General features: G+C 37.1%; 1 protein-coding gene across 8 annotated transcripts in view; it reads left to right on the plus strand.

Moving 5' to 3' along the window:
- The window catches only part of ASH1L (ASH1 like histone lysine methyltransferase), a 208,003-nt gene that overhangs the window by 108,784 nt on the left and 75,389 nt on the right, over nt 1–23,830 (plus strand). For 7 of the 8 annotated variants that reach the window (XM_027530939.1, XM_027530921.1, XM_027530906.1 and 4 more), the window contains one exon: nt 287–466. The exons of the other annotated variant lie outside the window; for it this stretch is intronic. In XM_027530939.1, the coding sequence (XP_027386740.1) occupies nt 287–466 (180 nt within the window). The remainder of the gene's footprint in view (nt 1–286; nt 467–23,830) is intronic. 8 annotated transcript variants of the gene reach the window in all.

Consider the following 23,830-nt stretch of genomic DNA (forward strand, 5'->3'; position numbering starts at 1 on the left):
TCTCTTTCTATTTTTTTTTTTTCCAATTTTCTCAGGAATCACAGTGCTGCAATACAATGTCTGATAATTGTTTCATAAACTTTCTCCAGGTTTATAGTAGTTTGCTGTGTTTCTGTTAGTTTCTATCAGGAGGACAAATCTGGTATCTGTTACTCCTCCATGACCAGATGAGGAAGTCCCCATATCTCTCTTTTTTTTTAATTGCTGTGATGTTTTTTTAAATAGATAATCATTTGTAGGAAAAAAAAAATTCACCGTGAAATTATCTTTAAACTTCTCTTTCTAGCTTTACTGAAGCAGCAGTTGAGATTCCCAGTCCTCCTGAAACCCCAGCCAAACCTCCCGAACCTGAAAGTACCTTGCAGCCTGTGCTTTCTCTCATCCCAAGAGAAAAGAAGGCCCCACGTCCCCCAAAGAAGAAGTATCAGAAAGCAGGGCTGTATTCTGATGTTTACAAAACTACAGAGTAAGTAGTGGTACCTGTCAGCTGACATCCTTTGAAGACCTGTTATTCTTCCATGTTTTAAATAATACTTTGAATATCAAGGAAAAAAAACCCAATACAAATGTAATATACACAAATACAAATCTCATCACAAGTACCTCAGTGTTCACTGTACTTATGATATGTTTTGGGGGGCTAATTATTTTCCCTGATCTTTTATCCTCTCTCTGCCTTTCTAGATTATATTTCTATAGTTTGGATTCTAATACTGCCTTTTTTGTTAACTGAAAATAAGAAAGGAAGCACTGTGCATGTATCTAAAAATAATCTTGATGATTTTCTACACTCATTCCTCATTTGATTCCTCACTTGTTAAATGCCTTCTGTGTTCCAAACTATTTGCCAGAGGAGTAAAGTACTCCTTACTTTTAAGAATTTCATATTCCCTTGGGAAAGTACAGCTTAAATAAGTCCTCTGATTGAGAATTTTTAAAAACCCAAAGAGCTATCAATTAACTATATCATTGAGTAAGAAGTGGTTCACAGGAGTATAGCAGAGTTTGGTTTTGGAGGTTCAACAGTCTGCAAGATGGAATAGGGCATTTCAGTTAGATAGAATATCATGTACCAAGACACATACTAGGATTCAGAAATTTTTCATATATTAAAACAACTCAGAAGTTCACTTTTTCTGAAATGTAATGGTGTGGAAAGTAAGCATTGTGTGATAGAGACCACAAAACCATGGATTTTACTGACTCAAGATACTTACCCCACTAAGCTACATGAAATTTAAAATGCTGTTTTTTTAAAAAAGGAAGTGAAAAGTGCAACTTTGTGTTTTAAGATGATAACTCTGGCTGCAGAGTGGAAAAATGAATGAGGGAGTTACTAATGGCAGAAATTGACAATAATCATCAAAGGTCATGAGGTCTGAATTTAGTCAAGAAAGGAATGAAATTGAAAGAGGAACGATTATGTTTTAGAGATACATTTGATGTGGTTAAAGTGATCAACATGTAAACCACAGCACTTTATTTTGCATTGAAATGACCTTTCATTAATTTGTCATCGAGATATCATATAAATTCTTTGAGTCCATTTCTGCTGCTTATGTTGTGAAAATGTTTTATTAAGCTTACTTTCAGCAGCCAGTGATAGGAAATCCTCATAAATAATCAAGACTTTTTAAAGATAAACATTTATTTTCCTTTAATTTATAAGAAGTTGTGAAGTACACAGTTCAGAGTTAACATGCTATCTTCACAGTATCTTCAGGGACCTAGACTCCTTTTATTCTATTCTTCCATTTCAGCACGAAGCTTGCGTTCCTATGGTTACATTTTGTTCTGGGATAACTATCATAAAGTCTTCATTGCAGAAAGTATAAAAGAGGAAAGGGAGTAAAAAACATGTACCTTCTTTGTAAGGAAGCCTTGTGAACTGAATGTGTCTGCCTCAAATTTCATATATTGAAGCCCTAATCCCTAGTGAGGTGATATTTGGAGATGACGGCTTTGGGAAGTAATCAGATCATGTGGTGGAGTCCTCCTGAATGAGATTAACCCCTTATAAAGAGAGACAGTGGGAGAGATGATTTCTTTCTCTCCCATGTGAGAGTACAAGAAAGCAGTGTCTGCAAGCCAGGGAGAAGGCTCTCACTTAGAACTGAACCCTGATCTTGGACTTCCCATCCTCCAAAACAGTGGAAATAACATTGTTATTTAGACCAGCCAAGTCTATAGGTAATTCGATATAGCAGCTAATCTAAGAAGGAAACTTCAAAACCTCGTAGCTACTAACCAAAATATAGACATGTAACCACACTTCCGCCACAGGGAAGGCTGAAAAGTAATGGTCATTGTTTCAGATGACAGTGCAGAAAAAAATTAGCATTCTGTCATTACAAATAAGAAAATGAAAATATATTTTGGGAAGATCTTACACAGTTAGATTTTAAAGCAGTGTTTTTCCTGAATAGAAAAGCAGATATGTGTGAAATTTTTTGCTAAAATTTAAGTCTTACTTTTTTACTAATGTGCTTTTCCTGGATTAAATTCTGAAAAATGGGAGATTAATAATAAAATCAGTCTGTGCCTCAAAAGACCAGTATCATCAACTACATCAGTGTTTTAAAATGTCTTTAATCAGGCAAAAGTCTTTCACTCTGTAAAGGACCTCGTTTATGTTAGAACTTGTTCTTCATCTCATAGAAATAAATAGTAAGAAAATGGTTTATTGGGGATTTTTTAAAAAAACATTTGTCAAATAATACATGTGTGCATTTTTAAAGCTACAAAGCCAATATATTCTTGTGGGCTGGCTGCTTTTTATTGGTAACAGTTAGGGTGTAAGTTGTTTGTTTTGAAAAAATAAACAATTATTTAGAACAGTTTTAGGTTCACAACAGAATTGTTGGAAAGTACAGAGATATTGCATATATCCCCTATCCTTATGCATGCACAGCATCCCTGCAATGGACATCCTACACTACAGTGGTACCTTTTTGACAATGAACCTGTATTGACACAGTGTCACTCAAAGTTTGTAATAGACATTTGGGTTCACTTTTAGTGTTGTACATTCTGTGGGTTTTGGTAAATGTACAATGACAGGTATCTACCATTGTAGTAGCACAAAATAGTTTTGCTGCCCTAAAAGTCCTCCATGCTTGAGAAATTTGGTTTTTTTGGTCACAGAATGGTACAAGACAATTACAAGTTTATTCTTTTTTGTATAAATCATTATAGGTTTTAAAAAGTTGGGAGGGGAGAGTGTGAGTCGATTAAAATTGAATCAAGATAAGACCACACTATCAGTATGGAAGATGAATTAGATGAGGAAATACTAGAAGTAAGAAGACTATTAGGATGTAAGAAGACTATTAGGAAGCAGGTTATACTCTGTGGTTTTCCAGGATAGATCTAATGTGATAGCAGTGGCTAGATGTTGGAAAAGGTGGACTCTTGAAATTTTTTGACATTAATATTGAAATGAATTAAATACTGATTGGTTGGTAGGGAGTAAAGGATGGGGCTAGAGTCAATGATTCTTTCCTGGAAAATCTCATGGGTGGAGGAGCCTGGTAGGCTGCAGTCCACGGGGTTGCAAAGAGTCAGACACGACTGAGCGACTTCACTTTCACTTTTCACTTTCATGCATTGGAGAAGGAAATGGCAACCCACTCCAGTGTTCTTGCCTGGAGAATCCCAGGCTCGGGGGAGCCTGATGGGCTGCCGTCTATGGGGTCGCACAGCGTCGGACACAACTGAAGCAACTTAGCAGCAGCAGAGTCAGTGATGATCCCAATGTTTTGTTTTGTATTCCTGGGTGTGTGATGATGTCATTAACTAATATACTGGATGAAAGTGGTATGGCCAGTATTCCTTGGATTAAGTGAGCCTCTATTACCATGAACATGACTATGTACATGTACGTATATAGGCACCAAAAAATGTCTTTGCTTAAAGCAAGTCAAATTTATTTTATAGTCCCTGAGGTCCGAAGTCTGAATTGAATCTCTCTAACCTAAAGTCAAGGTGTTAGCACAACTGTGTTCCTTTTAGCCGCTCTAGGGTAGAATTCTTTCTCTTCCCTTTGCAGAATCAAGAGGCTACTCGAATTCCTTGGCTTGGGGCCACTTCTGTCTTCAGAACCAGCAACAATGACATTGAGATCATTGAGGTTGAATCCTCACATTGAATCACTTCAACCTTGGTTGTTTTCACTTTTTTTTTTTCCACTGACTCTGCCTCATTTGTATTCTTCTTCCATTTATAAGGACCCTTGTGATTAAGTTGGGCCTACCCAGATAATTCAGAATAATCTCTGTATTTTAAAGTCAACAGATTAGAAACCTTAATTATATCTACATATTCCCAGCTTCTGGGAATTTTTATTTGAGGAGGAGGTTGTATATTTTTGTGCCTGCTATACACTTCTAGCTTATAGGATTTGGAATGGGGTATGGGGTTTTCACTTCTTATTTTTTATGTGTCTTTTATATATCTTGTAGTTGTAAAAATGCTATATTACTTTTGGAATTTAAGTTTTATCTAATAGAGATTTTAAAGAAAATGAAATACCAGATATACTTCAGGTGAATTGGAGAGTGAACTTTAGAGTGTACATTATGGTAAAATAGCATAATATCGAATATTAACACTACTTTGAAAGGGAGCTTCTGGTTCTTTTGTTGGGGGAGGTTTCTGCTTTTAGTTTAGTCACTGTCACACTGTTTTGGGTGGATTACTTAGTTTCCCTGGGAATGGTAAAAATGAAACTTGATATATAAAGTGAAGCTATTGAACTACATGTGGTTCATGGGGTCACAAAGAGTCAGACACGACTGAGCGACTGAACTGAACAGATTGAACTACATAGTTCATATCTTAAGACTATCCTGACTCAAAAATTGTGACTTCTATGTTTTATAAAAATAAAACATATGCTTTCATATGCTTTCTTTGATTTATAGGCTCCTTTTGAGTACTAAATCTGTTATAGGAAATAGGATAACTATAAATTTCAGGCTTACAGAACATTGCTTGTTTGCAGGGGAATTAATATATGTGTAAAATATAGATGTATTTATTATATATTAATACTATAATATTTATATTATGTGTGTAATACATAATGTTTATACTTAGCTGTCATTTCCTCAAAATAATACGTATCTTTGGAAATAAAATGAAAGCATGGTACCATTTTGTATTTGATATATTATTTAAATTTTTAGAATGCTTTCATATTAAATCTGTGGGAAACAGTAAAGTAGATGGTTACTATCTACTGTTTAGGAAACTGACACAGAAAAGTTAAAGAACTTAAGTTTACAAAATTTATCATCAAAATAATTATTGGGGTTTTTAATGCCTAGAGGTTCCACCAATCTTATTTCACCAGTAAATCATGCTGCTTTTCAGAAACTGAGGTTCAAGGGGTACTGGATTAAAATTTCTTTGTTATAGATAATCTCATGGTTACGGTTGGATTAAATTCCAGAATATGGTTCATTTTCCCCTGAAATTCTTTAGGAACATTGTAGGTCTAAATTCAGCTTAAATAGGAGGGCAGACTGGATGAATGCAAACCTCACACCATTCCTATTTAGTATCAATAGAAAGTCATGCCTGCGTGCTTAGTCGTATCTGACTTTTTTGCTACCTCATGGATTGTGGCCCACCAGGCTCCTCTGTCCATGGAATTTTCCAACCAGCAGTACTGGAGTGGGTTGCCATTTCCTCCTCCAGGGGATCTTCTCGAACTAGGGATCAAACCTGTGGCTCCTGCATTGGCAGGCAAATACCCACTGAGAAACCTGGAAAGCCATGGAGTAGCAATAGTTTTGAATTTCTATTGTTAATTAATAAACTTTTTTAGAGCAGTTTTAGGCAAAATAGAGCAGAGAGTACAAAGATTCCCATATATACCTTGCCCCCATCCACACTCAACTTCCCTCATTTCAGCTAGACCTAATCCTTCATTTGACACATGTTAAAACCGAAGCTAATAAAAGGTTAAATGACTTGCTGGAGTCCCACAGATCATTTTTAGCAAAACAAGGTAAAAATTTCAGTTCATCTGATTTTATCTTAATCACTAAGAAAGCAAAAATAATGGATGTTTATTTATTGAGGTATAATTGAACCACAAAATTATATTGGCTTCAGCTGTACAACATGATTAGGTATTTGTGAATCTGCAAAATAATCACATAAGTGTAGTTAAATATCTGTCACCATTGTTGTGTCCGACTCTTCAACCCCATGGACTATAGCATATCAGGCTTCCCCGTCTATCACCAGCTCCCAGAGCTTGCTCAAACTCATTTCCATCAAGTTGGTGATGCCATCCAACCTCTCGTCCTCTGTCGTTCCCTTCTCCTCTTGCCTTCAGTCTTTCCCAGCATCAGGATCTTTTCTAATTAGTCATTTCTTCACGTCAGGTAGCCAAAGTATTGAATCTTCAGCAACTGTCCTTCCAATGAGTATTCAGGACTGATTTATTTTTGGATTGACTGGTTTAATATCCTTGCAGACTGAATAATAGTCCATTATTTATGTGTGTGTGTCTATATATATTGGAGAAGGAAATGGCAACCCACTCCAGTATTCTTGCCTGGAAAATCCCATGGACAGTGGAACCTGGTAGGCTACTGTCCATGGGGTCGCAAATATATATATTTATATCACATTCATCTCTCAGGAGACACTTAGGTTGTTTCCTTATCTTCGTTATTGTAAATAACACTGTAGGAAACATGAAGGTACGGTGATCTTTTCAAGATAGTTTTTTTTGCTTGCTTCAGATTAATACCCAGAAGTAGAATTGTTAGATCATTGGTAGTTCTAGTCTTAATTTTTTGAAGAACATCCTTACTGCTTTCCATAGTGGCTGTGCCAGTTTACATTCCTACCAGCAGTACACAAGGATTCCCTTTTCTTCACATCCTCACCAACAATTGTTATTTCTTGTCTTTTTGATAATAATCATCCTGACAGTTTGAAGGTGATAGTTCATTGTTGTTTTGATTTGCATTTCCCAGCCAATACTTTAATGTACCTGTTGGTCTTCTGTATGTCTGCATTGAAAAAATGTCTATTCAGATCACCTGCCCATTTTTAAATAAGATTGTTTGTTTATTTGTTTTTGCTCTTGAGTTGTATGAGTCCTTTTTAAATTTTGTGTATTAACGGTTACCCTATCAGATATAATTTGCAAATATTTTCTGCCTTTAAATAGTTTGACTTTTAATCTTGCTTATGGTTTCCTGTGCTGTGCAGAAGCTTTTTAGTTTATCTTTGCTTTTGAAGAAGCCTTTGCTTTGGGTATCAAATCCAAAAAAAAAAAAAAAAAATCATAATCGGGAAATGTTCCAAGTAAAAGTTTTTAAAACAAAAGTAGCTTCATGTTTTAAAATTTTTAATTAACTTTATTGTGGTTAAATATACATGTCATAAAATTTACTATTTTAATCATTTTAAGTGCACCATTCACTACCATTAAGTACATTACCTTGTTATGCAAACATCACCACTGTCCACCTGCAGAACTTTTTCATCATCTCTAACTGAATTGTTTTATTTCTAAAATATGAAACTAGTATGGTTTTCCAGATGGCTTAGTGGTAAAGAGTCTGCCTGCCAATGCAGGAGCCACAGGAGATGCAGGTTCAAGCACTCCGTCCAAAAGATTCTGTGGAGTACCGAAGTGTGATGATATATGCAAAATGACTGGCAGGCAGTAGACACTCAAGAGTAAATCTTAGCTGTTTCTTCTGCATCTTACTCTTCCAAACAATTGTTTCATATCTCCTACAGTATGTTTTCTATCCTCTTTTTTTTTAAGTAAACAGTTTTATTGAGATGTAATTCACGTATACAGTAACCTATTTCAATGGTACAGGTCATCAGTTTTTGGTATATTACATTATTAATTTTTTAAATTCTGAAATACAAAATTTGGCGTTTTAGCCATTCTTAAGGTTATATTTCAGTGGCATTAATTCACAGTGTTGTATAACATAACCACTATTTCCAAAATTTTTTCATTACCCTAAATAGAAACTCTTTAATAGTTAAGCAAAAACTTCCACTCCTAAAACTCTCCTCAGCCCATCATAATGTCTCATGTACTTTCAGTCTGTATATTTTGCCTCATCTGGGTGCCCCATGTTAGTGGAAACATACACAGTATTTGTGCTTTGGGGTCTGGATTATTTTATTTAACACAATGTCTCTGCTGCTGCTGCTGATAATGTCTCTAACTTTCATTTATGTCATAGCATATATCAAAACTTCATTCCTTTTTATGGTTGAGTAATACTCCATTGTACATACATACCACATTCTGTTTATTCATCTGTTGATGAGCACTTGGGTTATTTCTCTCTTTTGACTATCATGAACAATGCTACAGTGAACACTGGCATACGTTTATCTGTTCAGGTTCCTGTTTTCAGTCCTTCATGTATAAACTTAGGGGTAAAATTGCTAGATCATACGGTGATTTTATATTTAGCTTTTTAAAAAACCACCAAACTTTCCCACAGTGGCTGCATTGCACCACTGACTGTTCATCATACAGTTAATTTACTGATTTGCAATCTTTCTACTCTGTTAATTTGTTTTCACATATAAATTTTCCTCTTAGCACTGCTTTTACTGCACCACATAAGTTTTGTTTTGTCCTATTTTTGTTTCCATTCATTTCAAAGTATTTTCCAATTTCCCTTTTGATTTTTTTATTTGATCCAGTTGCTTACAAGTATGTCGTTTAGTTTCTCATGTAAGTGAATTTTTCAGTTTTATTTCATATCTAGTTTCATTCCTTTGTGATCAGGAAAGATATTCTGTATGGTTTTAATAATTTTTGATTTATTGACTTCATTTGTAGCCTAACATGGTCTTCCTGAAGAATCTTCAGTGTGCACTTGAGAAAACTATGTAATCTTGTGTTTTTAGGTGGAATGTTGTTTCTGTTTCCGTTAGATCCTGTTGGTTTATAATGTTGTTCTAATATTTATTGGTCTTGTATGTGGTTGTTCTAACATTTATTGAAATTGGTAAGTTGAAATTTGCCAACTGTTACTGTACAAGTGTCCATTTCTCTCAAATTCTGTCCGTGTTTCCATCATATATTTTGGATCCTCCGATGTTTGATGGATTTTTTTAATATATAATTGTTATAACTTCATGGTGAATGGGCTCTCTTGTCAATATTTAATGTTCTTCATTGTCCTTTGTAACTTTTTTTTTACTTAAAGTCTCTATTTTTTGTTCCTATCTTTGGATCTAAAGTGAATCTCTTATATATAGCATGTATGTAGTTGGATCATGCTTTCTATTCATTTTCTTCCTCTGTACCTTTGATTGGAAAGTCTCATCTATTTACATTTAAAGTAGTTACTAATAAGGAAATATTTATGCTTGTCATTTTGTTTTCCATATGTCTTATAGCTTTTTGTTCCTCATTTCCTCCATTACTGCCTTCTTTTGTACTTAGCTGATCTTGTACCTGTTTGATTCCCTTCTCAATCTGTTTTGTGTATATTCTATAGCTGTTTTGGGCTTCCCTGGTGGCTCAGATGGTAAAGAATCTGCCTACAATGCAGGTGACCCAGGTTCAGTCCCTGGGTTGAGAAGACCCCCTGCAGAAGGGAATGGCAACCCACGCCAGTATTCTTGCCTGGAGAATTCCATAGACAGAGGAACCTGGTGAGTCCATGAGGCCTCAAAGAGTCGTACACGACTGAGCGACTAACACTTCACTTATTGCTATTTTGTCTTTGGTTACCATGGAGATTACATATAACTTCATAAAGATATAAACCTGTAATTTGGATTGATACCAACTTAACTTCAGTCACATGCAAAAATACTATTCCTATAAAGCTCTATGCCTTATTTTTATTATTGACATTACAGATTACATCTTTATTCATTTTGTGCCCTAAAACACATTTATAATTATTTTTTATGCATTTATCTTTTAAATCCTATTTTCCATACTCTGTTTCTCTGCAGTCACCCATCATGATTAAAGTATAAGAAGAGCCTCTTTTGTCCTAGAAAAAAATCTTTTTTTTTTTTTTTGCACCACAGCATGTGGTATCTTAGTTCCCCCACCAGGGATTGAACTTGTGCCCTCTGCATTGGAAGTGCAGAGTCTTAACCACTGCACCATCAGGGAAGTCCTCAGAGTCTTTTTTTTTTTCTCTTTGGCTGCACTGGGTCTTCGTTGCTGCGTGTGGACTTTGTCTAACTGCAGACTTTCTCTAGTCAGGGCCTGCTCTTTGTTGCGGTCCTCAGGCTTCGTTGCAGAGCATGGCTCTGCAGCACACAGGCTGTGGTGCACACAGTAGCTGTGCACACAGTGCAGTCTAGAGCACACAGTAGTTGTGGCGTACAGGCTGCGTTGCTCCCTGGGATATGGGATCTTTCCAGAGCAGGGATTGAATTCATGTCTCCTGCATTGGCAGGCAGTTTCTTAACCACTGTACCACCAGGGAAGTCCCCCAAAAGTCATTTTATGATAATAATACTAATAATAAATAAAGATTCCATTAACAGAGCTGATAACTCTTCACATGTGGTTTACCTCCTAATGTAGGGTAAAACATATCAGATCACTGATTAGTCTCAGGAATTATCATGATTTATGAAAGTTCAGTCTGCCACTTAGACATGGAGAAGCATTGGAAAGGAGTCCATAACCACATTTACATTCTGTTCTGTTTTTTATAGAAGCTTGCATGTGTTTACATGCTCAGTCGTGTCCCAACTCTTTGCAGTCCCATGAACTGAAGCCATCAGGCTTCTCTGTCCATGAAATTTCCTAGGCAAGAATACTGGAGTGGGTTGCCATTTCCTGCTCTAGGGGTTCATCCCACCCCAGGAATCGACCTCGCAATCCTGTATATCTTGCATTGGCAGATGGATTCTTTACCGCTTGAGCCACCTGGTTGTGTACAAATATGTTTGTATCTGGCTTTGAATAGGCAACAGCTATTGTTCTAGCTCCCTCTAGTGATAATATATTCCTGATGGACTTTTAATAACATGATTTACTATACTCTAATAAAAAATAAGATTTAAGATACTTCAAAAAATTTATCCCATTCATACAATGGAATATTATGTAGCCTTAAAAAAAGAAGGAATTTGACACCTCCTACAATATGGATGAATTTTTAAAGTCTTATTGCAGGTGAAGAGCCAGTCACAGTTGACTACTCTAGGTACCTGTCATTCTACATATGATAGGTACCTAGAGTAGTCAAATGCATGGAAACAGAATGGAGAATGGTGGTTACCAGGAGCTGGTGGCAGTTACTGTTCAGTGGGTACATAGATTCAGTCGCACAAGATGGAGTGTTCTATAGATAGATAGCAGTGATGGTTGTATAAAGTATAACTGTGAATGTACTTAATACCCTGAGATACACAGTTAAGATTTGTTAAAATGGGAAATTTTACGTTATGTATATTTTACCAGGAAAACTTTGCAAGAAATCCGTTACCTCAACTTGTGAGATATTCCTCCAATCTGTTCTTTAGACTGGAAAATTATATAGCCTTCCCTTAGGAAATGTGTGTCTCAAGCTCTAAATGCCATCAGAATTCATGGGAGAGATAGGAAAACATAATTTTCTAATGAAAATTGGAAATTAACATGTCTTAAAGTGTAGAAATTACAAATTACATCATCATTGCTATAGCAATGATAGTATTGTAAATTAGGAATTTGGAAAGTGAAGTAATACTTTTTAATACACATGTAGTTATTTTTTTCTATGTAAAAACACAAATATTAGTATTTTCCAACCTGAGCATGACTTAGAAATTACCTAATTTACTTCCCTTAAGACCTAGATAAGTAAATCTTGCATGCAGTGATACGATCTTCCCAAGTTAATCTGTTGGGGTTTTTTTTTTTTTCCCCCAACAATGGTTTTTGTTTGTTTTGAAAATACTCAAATCTCTGGCAAAATTAATGCCTATATCAGTTCAGTTCAGTCCTTCCCTCAGTCCCACTCTTTGTGACCCATGAATCGCAGCACGCCAGGCCTCCCTGTCCATCACCAACTCCCGGAGTCTACCCAAACTCATGTCCATTGAGTTGGTGATGCCATACAGTCATCCCATCCTCTGTTGTCCCCTTCTCGTCCTACCCCCAGTCCCTCCCAGCATCAGGGTCTTTTCCAATGAGTCAACTCTTCGCATGAGGTGGCCAAAGTACTGGAGTTTTAGCTTCAGCATCAGTCCTTCCAATGAACACCCAGGACTGGTCTCCTTTAGGATGGACTGGTTGGATCTCCTTTCACTCCAAGGGACTCTCAAGAGTCTTCTCCAACACCACAGTTCAAAAGCATCAGTTCTTCGGCACTCAGCTTTCTTCACAGTTCAACTCTCACATCCATACATGACCACTGGAAAGACCAAAGCCTTGACTAGACGGACCTTTGTTGGCAAAGTAATGTCTCTGCTGTTCAATATACTATCTAGGTTGGTCATAACTTTCCTTCCAAGGAGTAAGCATCTTTTTAATTTCATGGCTGCAATCACCATCTGCAGTGATTTTGGAGCCCCTAAAAATAAAGTCTGACACTGTTTCCCCATCCATTTATTTCCCATGAAGTGATGGGACCAGATGCCATGATCTTTGTTTTCTGAATGTTGAGCTTTAAGCCAACTTTTCCACTCTCTTCTTTCACATTCATTAAGAGGCTTTTTAGTTCTTCTTTACTTTCTGCCATAAGGGTGGTGTCATCTGCATATCTGAGGTTATTGATATTTCTCCCAGCAATCTTGATTCCAACATATGCTTCTTCCAGCCCAGCGTTTCTCATGATGTACTCTGCATAGAAGTTAAATAAGCAGGGTGACAATATATAGCCTTGACGAACTCCTTTTCCTATTTGGAACCAGTCTCTTGTTCCATGTCCAGTTCTAACTGTTGCTTCCTGATCTGCATATAGGTTTCTGAAGAGGCAGGTCAGGTGGTCTGGTATTCCCATCTCTTGAGGAATTTTCCACAGTTTACTGTGATCCACACAGTCAAAGGCTTTGGCATAGTCAAAGCAGAAATAGATGTTTTTCTGGAACTCTCTTGCTTTGTTGATGATCCAGCGGATGTTGGCAATTTGGTCTCTGGTTCCTCTGCCTTTTCTAAAACCAGCCTGAACATCTGGAAGTTCACAGTTCATGCTGAAGCCTGGCTTGGAGAATTTTGAGTTTGAATTACTTTACTAGCATGTGAGATGAGTACAATTGTGTGGTAGTTTGGGCATTCTTTGGCATTGCCTTTCTTTGGGATTGGAATGAAAACTGACCTTTTCTGGTCCTGTGGCCACTGCTGAGTTTCCACATTTGCTGGCATATTGAGTGCATCAGTTTCACAGCATCATCTTTCAGGATTTGAAATAGCTCAACTGAAATTCCATCACCTCCACTAGCGTTGTTCGTAGTGATGCTTTCTAAGGCCCACTTAACTTCACATTCCAGGATGTCTGGCTCTAGGTGAGTGATCACACCATCGTGATTATCTGGGTTGTGAAGATCTTTTTTGTACAGTTCTTCTGTGTATTCTTGCCATCTCTTCTTAATATCTTCTGCTTCTGTTAGGTGCATACCATTTCTGTCCATTATTGTGCTCATCTTTGAATGAAATGTTCCCTTGGTATCTCTAATTTTCTTGAAGAGATCTCTAGTGTTTCCCATTCTGTTGTTTTCCTCTCTTTCTTTGCATTGATCACTGAGGAAGGCTTTCTTATCTCTCTTTGCTATTCTTTGGAACTCTGCCTTCAGATGCTTATATCTTTCCTTTTCTCCTTTACTTTTCATTTTTCTTCTTTTCACAGCCATTAGTAAGCCTCCCCAGACAGCCGTTTTGCTTTTTTGCATTTCTTTTCCATGGGGATGGTCTTGATCCCTGTCTCCTGTACAATATCACGAACCTCCATCCATAGTTCATCAGGCACTCTGTCTATCAGATCTAATCCCTTAAATCTATTTCTCACTTCCAGTGTATAATCATAAGGGATTTGATTTACGTCATACCTGAATGGTCTAGTGGTTTTCCCTACTTTCTTCAATTTAAGTCTGAATTTGGCAATGAGGAGTTCATGATCTGAGCCACAGTCAGCTCCCGGTCTTGTTTTTGCTGACCTTATAGAGCTTCTCCATCTTTGGCTGCAAAGAATATAATCAATCTGATTTCGGTGTCGACCATCTAGCGATGTCCATGTGTTGAGTCTTCTCTTGTGTTGTTGGAAGAGGGTGTTGCTATGACCAGTGCGTTCTCTTGGCAAAACTCTATTAGCCTTTGCCCTGCTTCATTCTGTACTCCAAGGCGAAATTTTCCTGTTACTCCAGGTGTTTCTTGACTTCCTACTTTTGCATTCCAGTCCCCTATAATGAAAAGGACATCTTTTTTGGGTGTTAGTTCTAAAAGGTCTTGTAGGTCTTCATAGAACCGTTCAACTTCAGCTTCTTCAGCATTACTGATTGGGGCATAGGCTTGGATTACTGTGATATTGAATGGTTTGCCTTGGAAACGAACAAAGATCATTCTGTCGTTTTTGAGATTGCATCCAAGTGTCCAAGTACTGCATTTCAGACCCTTTTATTGACCGTGATGGCTACTCTTATTTCTTCTAAGGGATTCCTGCCCACAGTAGTAGATATAATGGTCATCTGAGTTAAATTTACCCATTCCAGTCCATTTTAGTTCGCTGATTCCTAGAATGTCGACGTTCACTCTTGCCATCTCCTGTTTGACCACTTCCAATTTGCCTGATTCATGGCCCTAACATTCCAATTTCCTATGCAATATTGTTCTTTACAGCATCGGACCTTGCTTCTATCACCAGTGAAATCCACAACTGGGTATTGTTTATGCTTTGGCTCCATCCCTTCATTCTTTCTGGAGTTATTTCTCCACTGATCTCCAGTGGCATATTGGGCACTTAGTGACCTGGCAGTTTCTTTTTTCAGTATCCTATCATTTTGCCTTTTCATACTGTTCATGGGATTCTCAAGGCAAGAATACTGAAGTAGTTTGCCATTCCCTTCTCCAGTGGACCACATTCTGTTAGACCTCTCCACCATGACCCGTCCGTCTTGGGTGGCCCCACACGTCATGACTTGGTTTCATTGACTTAGACAACGCTGTGGTCCATTTGATCAGATTGGCTAGTTTTCTGTGATTATGGTTTAGTGTGTCTGCCCTCTGATGCCCTCTTGCAACACCTACCATCTTACTTGGGTTTCTCTCACCTAGGACATGGGGTATCTCTTCACGGCTGCTCCAGCAAAGCACAGCCGCTGCTCCTTACCTTGGATGAGGTCGCCCCTCCTGACCTTGAACGTGGAGTAGCTCCTCTTGGCCCTCCTGTGCCCACGCAGCCGCCACTCCTCGGACATGGGGTTGCTCCTCTCAGCTGCCGCCCCTGACCTTGGACGTGGGGTAGCTCCTGTCAGCCGCCGCCCCTGACCTTGGACGTGGGGTAGCTCGTCTCGCCACCGCCCCTGATTTGGTGGCTGTAGCGACGCTCTCTGTCTTGGTGATGTCCAGGATCACTGTCTGCAGCTTGTCTGACATCTGGTTCCTCAGCTGCTTGGCCTCCTGCTCTGTCAGACATGCAGCCAGACCTGTATACCCTACCCAGATTTATCAGCATTTTGCCACATTTGCTTTATGTCTCTCTATACACACATACACATTTTTGCAGGGGGAAAAATTTTTGTCTCTTGAAAATTTTGAAAGCAAGTTGCAGACATTCAGCCCTCTACATTTTAGCAGTTAACCCCTTCAACTATGATACTTTCCTAACTGATCACAATACCATTATCATATCTTAGAAAATATGCAGTATATCAATAATATTATTAATATACAAACCATATTTATGTTTTCCCAGTTGTCCTAAAGGCCTTTTATTTCAGTTAATTTGTTTTCTTTGAATCTAGAATCCAAACAGTTAACATTTATTACATGAGATTGCTATGTCTATTATTTTATTCTAGAATGTTCCCCATCTTTTGTTTTTTATGTAGTTGATGCTTTTTGAGGAACTTAAAATTATTTTATAGAATGTGCCACATTCCACAATTTTTAAATTATTTCTTCATAATTAGATTTAGGTTAAATCTTGGTGTGAATATTACATATGTGACATTCTTAGTATTGCCATATTGGATCATTTGGTTAAGGTGGTATCCACCAGATCTCTCCAACATAAAGATACATTTTTATTATTGTAAATTAGTAAGTAAACCGTGGGTGATATTTAAGGCTGTGGCTTATTCTCTAGCAGTCTTTTTTTTTTTTTTTTTTAATATATTTTAGTATCCATTATGATCATTGCCTAAAGTGGTGATTTCATTTTTAGTTGCTAACTGGTAATTTTCTAACTCTGTCATTTCTTCAACACTTATTAGCTGATACTTTTCTCTGAACGTGAGCTTTGACTTTTCCTCCCCTTGCACTCTCTCTGTTTTTCTTCTCTTTTGAATATCATATGGATTCATAAAAATTTTAATATATTACTATCATAATCCATTGCCATCATTTTGTGGAGAAATGCTCAAATTTCCCATATTTTTTCACAGGAGACACTTTGGCTGGAACTTGTTTCTTTTAAACATAACCTCATTCATCTTTGAGCATTTCCCTGCTTTCTGTGACAGACAGGTACCATTCACTCAGGTCCTTTTGTTTGTTTGGGTATTTGTTTTTTACTTCTTTGCTGCTGTTTTTCAGATTTACCTTGTACTTTCTTTGCCTCAGATTCTGCATCAATTATTTGACTCAAGAAGTTCTGGTTTCTTTTAATGAGAATTATTATTTAGAAGTCAAAATCTGGGTACTTGGCATGCTGTTTGCTGCTAGGTTGTCATTGTTACTGAGGTGCAGCAGTGCTTTTAGGCTTATTCAGAACCATGAAATAAATAAATATATATTATGTACACATATACATGTATTAATTTTTTATTACCATGTAACAAATTGCTGCAATCCTAGCAGCTCAGAACATTACCCATTTATTATCTCACAGATTCCCTGGAATTTCAGCAGTCTAGACATTTCTGCTCTGTCTCACAAAGGGAATCAAGATAGCAACCAAATCTTTGATCTCATCTGAGACTTGAGATTCTTATCCAGGCTCTCTCTTATTTTATTGGACTTGTGGAATTCAGTGGTGGTTTGCTTCTTTTAAGCTACTAATAAAGAGACAGAGTCTGCTTCTTCAAGTCTCTGAGTTCAAGGAAAGGCTAAGCATTTTTTGAGATATATTTCGTTAACCATACAGTTCACCCATTTACAGCATCTGTTCACTAACTTTTAGTATATCCACAGAGTTGTACATTCATCACCACAGTCAGTTTCAGGACAATTTTGTTATCCCAGAAAGAAACCCCACGTTCCTTGTTGATTAACCCCTAATTTCCTCATTCCTTCCAGGTTTAGGCAACAACTATTCTTTGTGTCCCTGTCGTTGTTCAGTCACTAAGTCATGTCCTACTCTTTGCAGCCCCATCAGCTTCAGCACGCCAGGCTTTTCTGACCTTCACTATCTCCCTGAGTTTACTCAAACTCATGTCCATTGAGATAGTGATGCCATCCAACCATCTTATCCTCTGTCACCCCCTTCACCTCTTGCCCTCAGTCTTTGCCAGGATCAGGGTCTTTTTCAGTAAGTCAGTTCTTCGCATAAGGTGGCCAAAGTATTGGAGCTTCAGCTTCAGCATCAGTCCTTCCAAGGACTATTCAGGACTGATTGATTTCCTTTAGGACTGACTGGTTTGATTTCCTTGTAGCCCACAGGACTCTCAAGAGTCTTCTCCAATACCACAGTTGAAAAGCATCAGTTCTCTGGCACTCAACTTTCTTTATGGTCCAGTTCTCACATCCATACATGATACTGGAAAAACCATAGCTTTGACTTTACACACCTTTGTTGGCAAAGTGATGTCTCTGGTTTTTTGATGTTTGTCATAGCTTTTCTTCCAAGGAGCAAGTGTCTTTTAATTTCATGGCTACAGTCACAATCCACATTGATTTTGGAGCCCAAGAAATGAAATCTGACATAGTTTCCAGTTTTCCCCATCTATTTGCCATGAAGTGATAGGACCAGATGCCATGATCTTAGTTTTTTGAAGACTGAGTGTTAAGCTAGCTTTTCGCTCTCCTCTTTTACCTTCATTGAGAAGCTCTTTAGTTCCTTTTCACTTTCTGTGATTACAGTGGTATTATCTGCATATCTGAGAATATTGATATTTCTCCCCGAAATCTTGATTCCAGCTTGTGATTCATCCAGCCCAGCATTTTGCATGATGTACTCTGCGTATAAGTTAAATAAGCAGGGTGACAATAGACAACCTTGGTGTGCTCCTTTCCCAATTTTGAACCAGTCTGTTGTTCCATGTCCAGTTCTAACTGTTGTTTCTTGTCCTGCATACAGGTTTCTCAGGAGACACGTAATGTGGTCTGGTATTCCCATCTCATTAAGAATATGCCACAATTCATTGTGATCCACACAGTGAAAAGCTTTAGCATAGATTTTTTGTCCCTATAGATTTGCCTGTTCTGGACATTTCATATATGAAGTCATGCTACGTGTGTTCCTTTGGGACAGTTTCACTTACCACATCATTTCCAGGGTTTACATATGCCATACCATATATCATTCCTTTTTTCTTTTTTTTTTTTTTTGCCTTTTTCATTCCCCTTTTTTATATTTTGCCAGATAATACTCAGTTGTAGATATACCATATACCACATTTTATTTATCCTTTCATCACTGATAGACGTTTGGGTTATCTCCACTTTGCCTATCATGATTAATGCTTCTGTGAACATTTTGTGTACATCCATATTGTCTTTCTTAATTTTTTAGTATTTAAATGTATAGATATATCATGGTTTATCCAACGAGCCCTTTGGGAAAGAGCATTTCAGTTGTTTCTAAGCTTTGTACCATACATAATGCTTTATCCATAACCTTGGCCATACGTTGCTTGATATGGTTATGAGGGTAAATTCGTAGAAGTATAGTTACTTAGTAATTTTATAAACATTGCTAAATTATCCTTCTGTTACGGTTATTCCTTTTGCAGTCCTTTTAGAAATGTCGGAGAGTTCCAGTTTTCCCACAGCCCTGATTATATTGTCAAATGTGTAAATTTTTATCAGTTTGAAAGGTGTGAAACTCACCAGGGAGTTTTAATTTCTATTTTCATCATAAGGGAAATTGTTGAGCATCTTTTCACGTGTATACATACCATTTAATTTTCTTTTTCTGTTAAGTGTCCATACTTTGGCCCCATTTTTCTATCAGATTGTTAGTCTTTTTCCCCCCCTTATTTTTAAGTGTTCCTTATATATTAAGGAGATTTGCCATTTATAAATTGCAAATATTTTTTGTCGGTTTGTTAGTTTGTTATTTCTCTTTTGTCCCTGTTGACTTTATGTCTGTTGTTATCCCAGTAGCATACTGTGTTGAACACTGAAATACGATGCCTCTAAGTTTGGCTATTTTGGCTTCTTCCAACTGTTTGGCTAATTCTTAGTTCCTTGCTTTTTCCATATGAATTTTTTTTTTTTTCCATATGAATTTTAAGATTACCTTGTTGACTTCTGCAAAAAAGACAGCTGGAATTTTGACCCCCCCCAAAAAAAATGTATAGATTAACTGGGGGAGGGTTATATCTTAACAATATTAAGATTCTGATCCATGAACACAGGATGTTTTTCTAATTACTCAGTTCTTTTAAAATTTCTTTTAACAATGGTTTTTTTCAATATGTAAGTTTTGTTTTTCTTTTGTTAAACATATCCCTAGGCATTTTTATTCTTTCAGTTTTATTGTAAATGGAATTTTAAAATCCATATATGTATGTTTATTGCTTGTATTTAGAAATACACTTGATTTTTGTATATTGATCTTAAATGGTGCAAGTCTCACTGAACTCAGTAAACAGTCCTAATAGTCTTTATTTTTTAATTATAATATTATCTTTATTACAATGGTTTGAACTTAACTAGCAATATCTTCAAGATATGCCTGTGTATTTTTTTTGTGAAATGCCTATTCATATCATTGCACATTTTTTAAAATGTATTTATTTTTTAATTGAAGGATAGTTGCTTTACAGAATTTTGTTGTTTTCTGTCAAACCTCAGCATGAATCAGTCATAGGTATACATACATCCCTTCCCTTTTGAAACTCCCTCCCATCTCCCTCCCCATCCCACCCCTCTAAGTTGATACAGAGCCCGTTTGAGTACCCTGACCATGGTAATGTAAGTTTCCATGTTACTCTTTCCATATATCTCACCCTCTCCTCCCCTTTCCCCATGCCCATAAGTCTGTTCTCTATGTCTGTTTCTCCATTGCTGCCCTGTAAATAAATTCTTCAGTACCATTTTTCTAGATTCCATATATATGCGATAGAATATGATGTTTAAAAGTCCTAGTAGTGTTTTTATGGATTCTATAGTTTGACTCTGGACTTTGCATATGAAGATGACTTTTATTATGCGCTGTGCTCAGTCTCTCAATTGTGTCTGACTCTGCAGCCCCATGGACTGTAGACCACCAGGCTCTTCTGTCCATGGAATTCTCCAGGCAAGAATACTAGAATCGGTTGCCATGCCCTCCTCCAGGGGATCTTCCCAACCCAGGGATCAAACCCAGGTCTCCTGCACTGGAGGCGGATTCTTTACCAGCCAAGATACCAGGGGAGGCCAACTTTATTCATACAAAGGTCCATATTTTCATGTAGTCGAATTTTTGTTTTGTTTTTGTTTGTATTGTGCTTCTGGTTTTGGATCATTATTAGAAAAGCTTTCCCACATCCAGGTTTTAAACACAGTAAGAAATTCAGCCTTGTTTTCTTCTAGTAATTGTTGAATTTCAATTTTCACATCTAATTCCCTGATTTATTCAGAATTTTTCTGGTATGCAGTATTAAGCTAGGCTATAATCATTGGCTATTTTGAGAAAGTTAAGCCTTATCAAGTGCCCACTTTATATAAATCACTGTACTAAGCACTTTACATACATTATCTCTTTTAATCTGTTCAACTACCTTGTGAAAGATCATATACAGTTATTGAAGAAGCTAAGCCTCAAAGAGATTAAATAATTTCTGTAGTGTTACACAGCTAGCAGGTGGCATGTTGTTGCTTCATTGCTAGGTCATGTCTGACTCTTTGCAGCCTCATGGACTATAGCTCACCTGACCCCTATGTCCATGGAATTTCCCAGGCAGGAATAGTGGAGTGGGTTGCCATTTCCTTCTCCAGCAGATCCTCCCAACCTAGGGATTGAACTTGGGTCTCACTCACTGCGACTTCCCTGGTGGCTCAGACATCTGGTAAAGTGTCTGTCTACAGAGCGGGAGACCCAGGTTCAATCCCTGGGTCAGGAAGATCTCCTGGAGATCTTATTTTTCTGACTTCACTCTGTCTGACAGATTCTAGATTCATCCACATCACCATTATTGACCAATTTTGTTCTTTTTATGGCTGGGTCATATTCCATTGTATATATGTACCACAGCTGCTTTATCCATTCACCTGTCACTGGACATGTAGGCTCCTCCCATATCCTAACTATTGCAAATATTGCTTCAGTGAATGTTGGGGTACATGTATGTTTTTGAATTACGATTTTCTGAGGGTATATGGAATTGCTGGGTCATATGATAGTTTTATTTCTAGTTTCAAGAAATTTATTCTTATTAAACATTAAGTTTTTGCTACCAAAGTAGATTATTATAAAAATTGTTTAATATTTCCCAAGGCACAACATATATTTATTATTTATCTTATGCATGGTAGATGATAACCTAAAGAAGATTGCAAGATTTTACAAAAGCACTAATATGGTTCACCCATGTTCATCAGATGTTGATTTCTGACACATTTCTTTCTCTACCTCTCTCCCTGCCTCCTGTCTTTCCCTCTTATATACACACAGACATGTTTTTTCTCAGGTTTTTGATAAAAAGTTACATTTTAACCAATGACTCAGAAATATTTCAGAATGTATAGTTCCTGTGAACCAGGAAATTTTCTTCAGAATCTTAACATCACTACAATACTTTTATCTAATATATATTTCATAATCAAATTTTACTAATTGTGTCAATTACGTCCTTTATAACAGTCGTTTTCTGTTGTGATTCAGGCTCTGGTATATAATTGTGCATAGCATTTACTTGCCATGTCTCTTCTCCTTTAACTTGGAGTACTTCTCCAGCCTTTGTCTTTTATCATACTGATAAAATACTGATCATGGCATCCAGTCCCACCACTTCATGGCATATAGATGGGGAAACAGTGGAAGCAGTGGCTGACTATTTTTCTGGGCTCCAAAATCACTGCAGATGGTGATTGCAGCCATGAAATTAAAAGACACTTACTCCTTGGAAGGAAAGTTATGACCAATCTAGACAGTATATTAAAAAGCAGAGACATTACTTTGCCAACAAAGGTCCGTCTAGTCAAGGCTATGGTTTTTCCAGTGGTCATATATGGATGTGAGAGTTGGACTATAAAGAAAGCTGAGCACCGAAGAATTGATGTTTTTGAACTGTGGTGTTGGAGAAGACTCTTGAGAGTCCCTTGGAGTGAAAGGAGATCCAACCAGTCCATCCTAAAGGAGATCAGTCCTGGGTATTCATTGGAAGGACTGATGTTGAAGCTGAATCTCCAATACTTTGGCCACCTGATGCGAAGAGCTGACACATTAGAAGAGACCCTGATGCTGGGAAAGATTGAGGGCAGGAGGAGAAGGGGACGACAGAGGGTGAGATGGTTGGATGGCATCACCGACTCAATTGACATGGGTTTGGGTGGACTCAGGGGGTTGGTGATGGACAGAGAGGCCTGGTGTGCTGTGGTTCATGGGGTCGCAAAGAGTTGGACACGACTGAGTGAACTGTAGCACTCTTTCAAGAAACCAGATAAACAATGATGAGTGGGTAAAAGAGAATATTTTGAATGGAGACATGAGAAAGCAAAGTTCTAATTTTAGATTCTAGGTGATGGACATAAGGATTTCTTTCTTTCTTTTTTTTTTTTTTTTTTGGTGCAATTATTTTAAACTCCATCTGTGTGTGGAAAGGCTTACCAAAAAAAAGTTGGCAGGGAATCAGTAGAACTGGGAGGAACTATATTATGTGTCTTGTGTATTTGAACAAATGAGTAATTATGCTATTGATGCTATTGGAAACAGTAGATGCTCTTTTAAGAAAGATGAGAACTATAGAATGAGGGAAGATAAAGAATAGCCATGTGGCATTGGATTAGAATTATAGTATACATTTAAATATTTCTAATTTCTAAATTTTACATACCAGTACTTTTTTATTGAGATATAGTTGACATATAACATTATATTAGTTTTAGATGTACACCATAATGATTTATGTGTACAGTGTTAAAATAATCACAATAAGTCTAGTTATCATCTATAGTTACACCACACATACAGATTTTTTTCCTTGTGATGAGAACATTTACGATCCACTGTTAGCAAAATTCAAATATGCAATACAATATCATTAACTATAGTCACCATACTACATCACATCCACAGGAATTATTTATTTTATAATTAGGAGTTTGTACCTTTTGCCCAACTTCACCATCTCATCCTTCCCCATCCTACACTTCTGACAACCACCAGTCTATTCTCTATGTCTATAGTTTTTGTGTTGTTTTTATTTTGGTCTTTTTTTTTTTTGATAGATTCCACGTGTAAGTGAGATCATGTGATGTTTGTCTTCCTGACTTATTTCATATAGTGTAATGCCCTCGGGATGCATCTGTGTTGTCTCAGTGACGGAATTTCCTTCTTTTTAATGA

Source organism: Bos indicus x Bos taurus, chromosome 3 (genome assembly GCF_003369695.1).
Source record: "Bos indicus x Bos taurus breed Angus x Brahman F1 hybrid chromosome 3, Bos_hybrid_MaternalHap_v2.0, whole genome shotgun sequence".
NCBI lineage: Eukaryota > Metazoa > Chordata > Mammalia > Artiodactyla > Bovidae > Bos > Bos indicus x Bos taurus.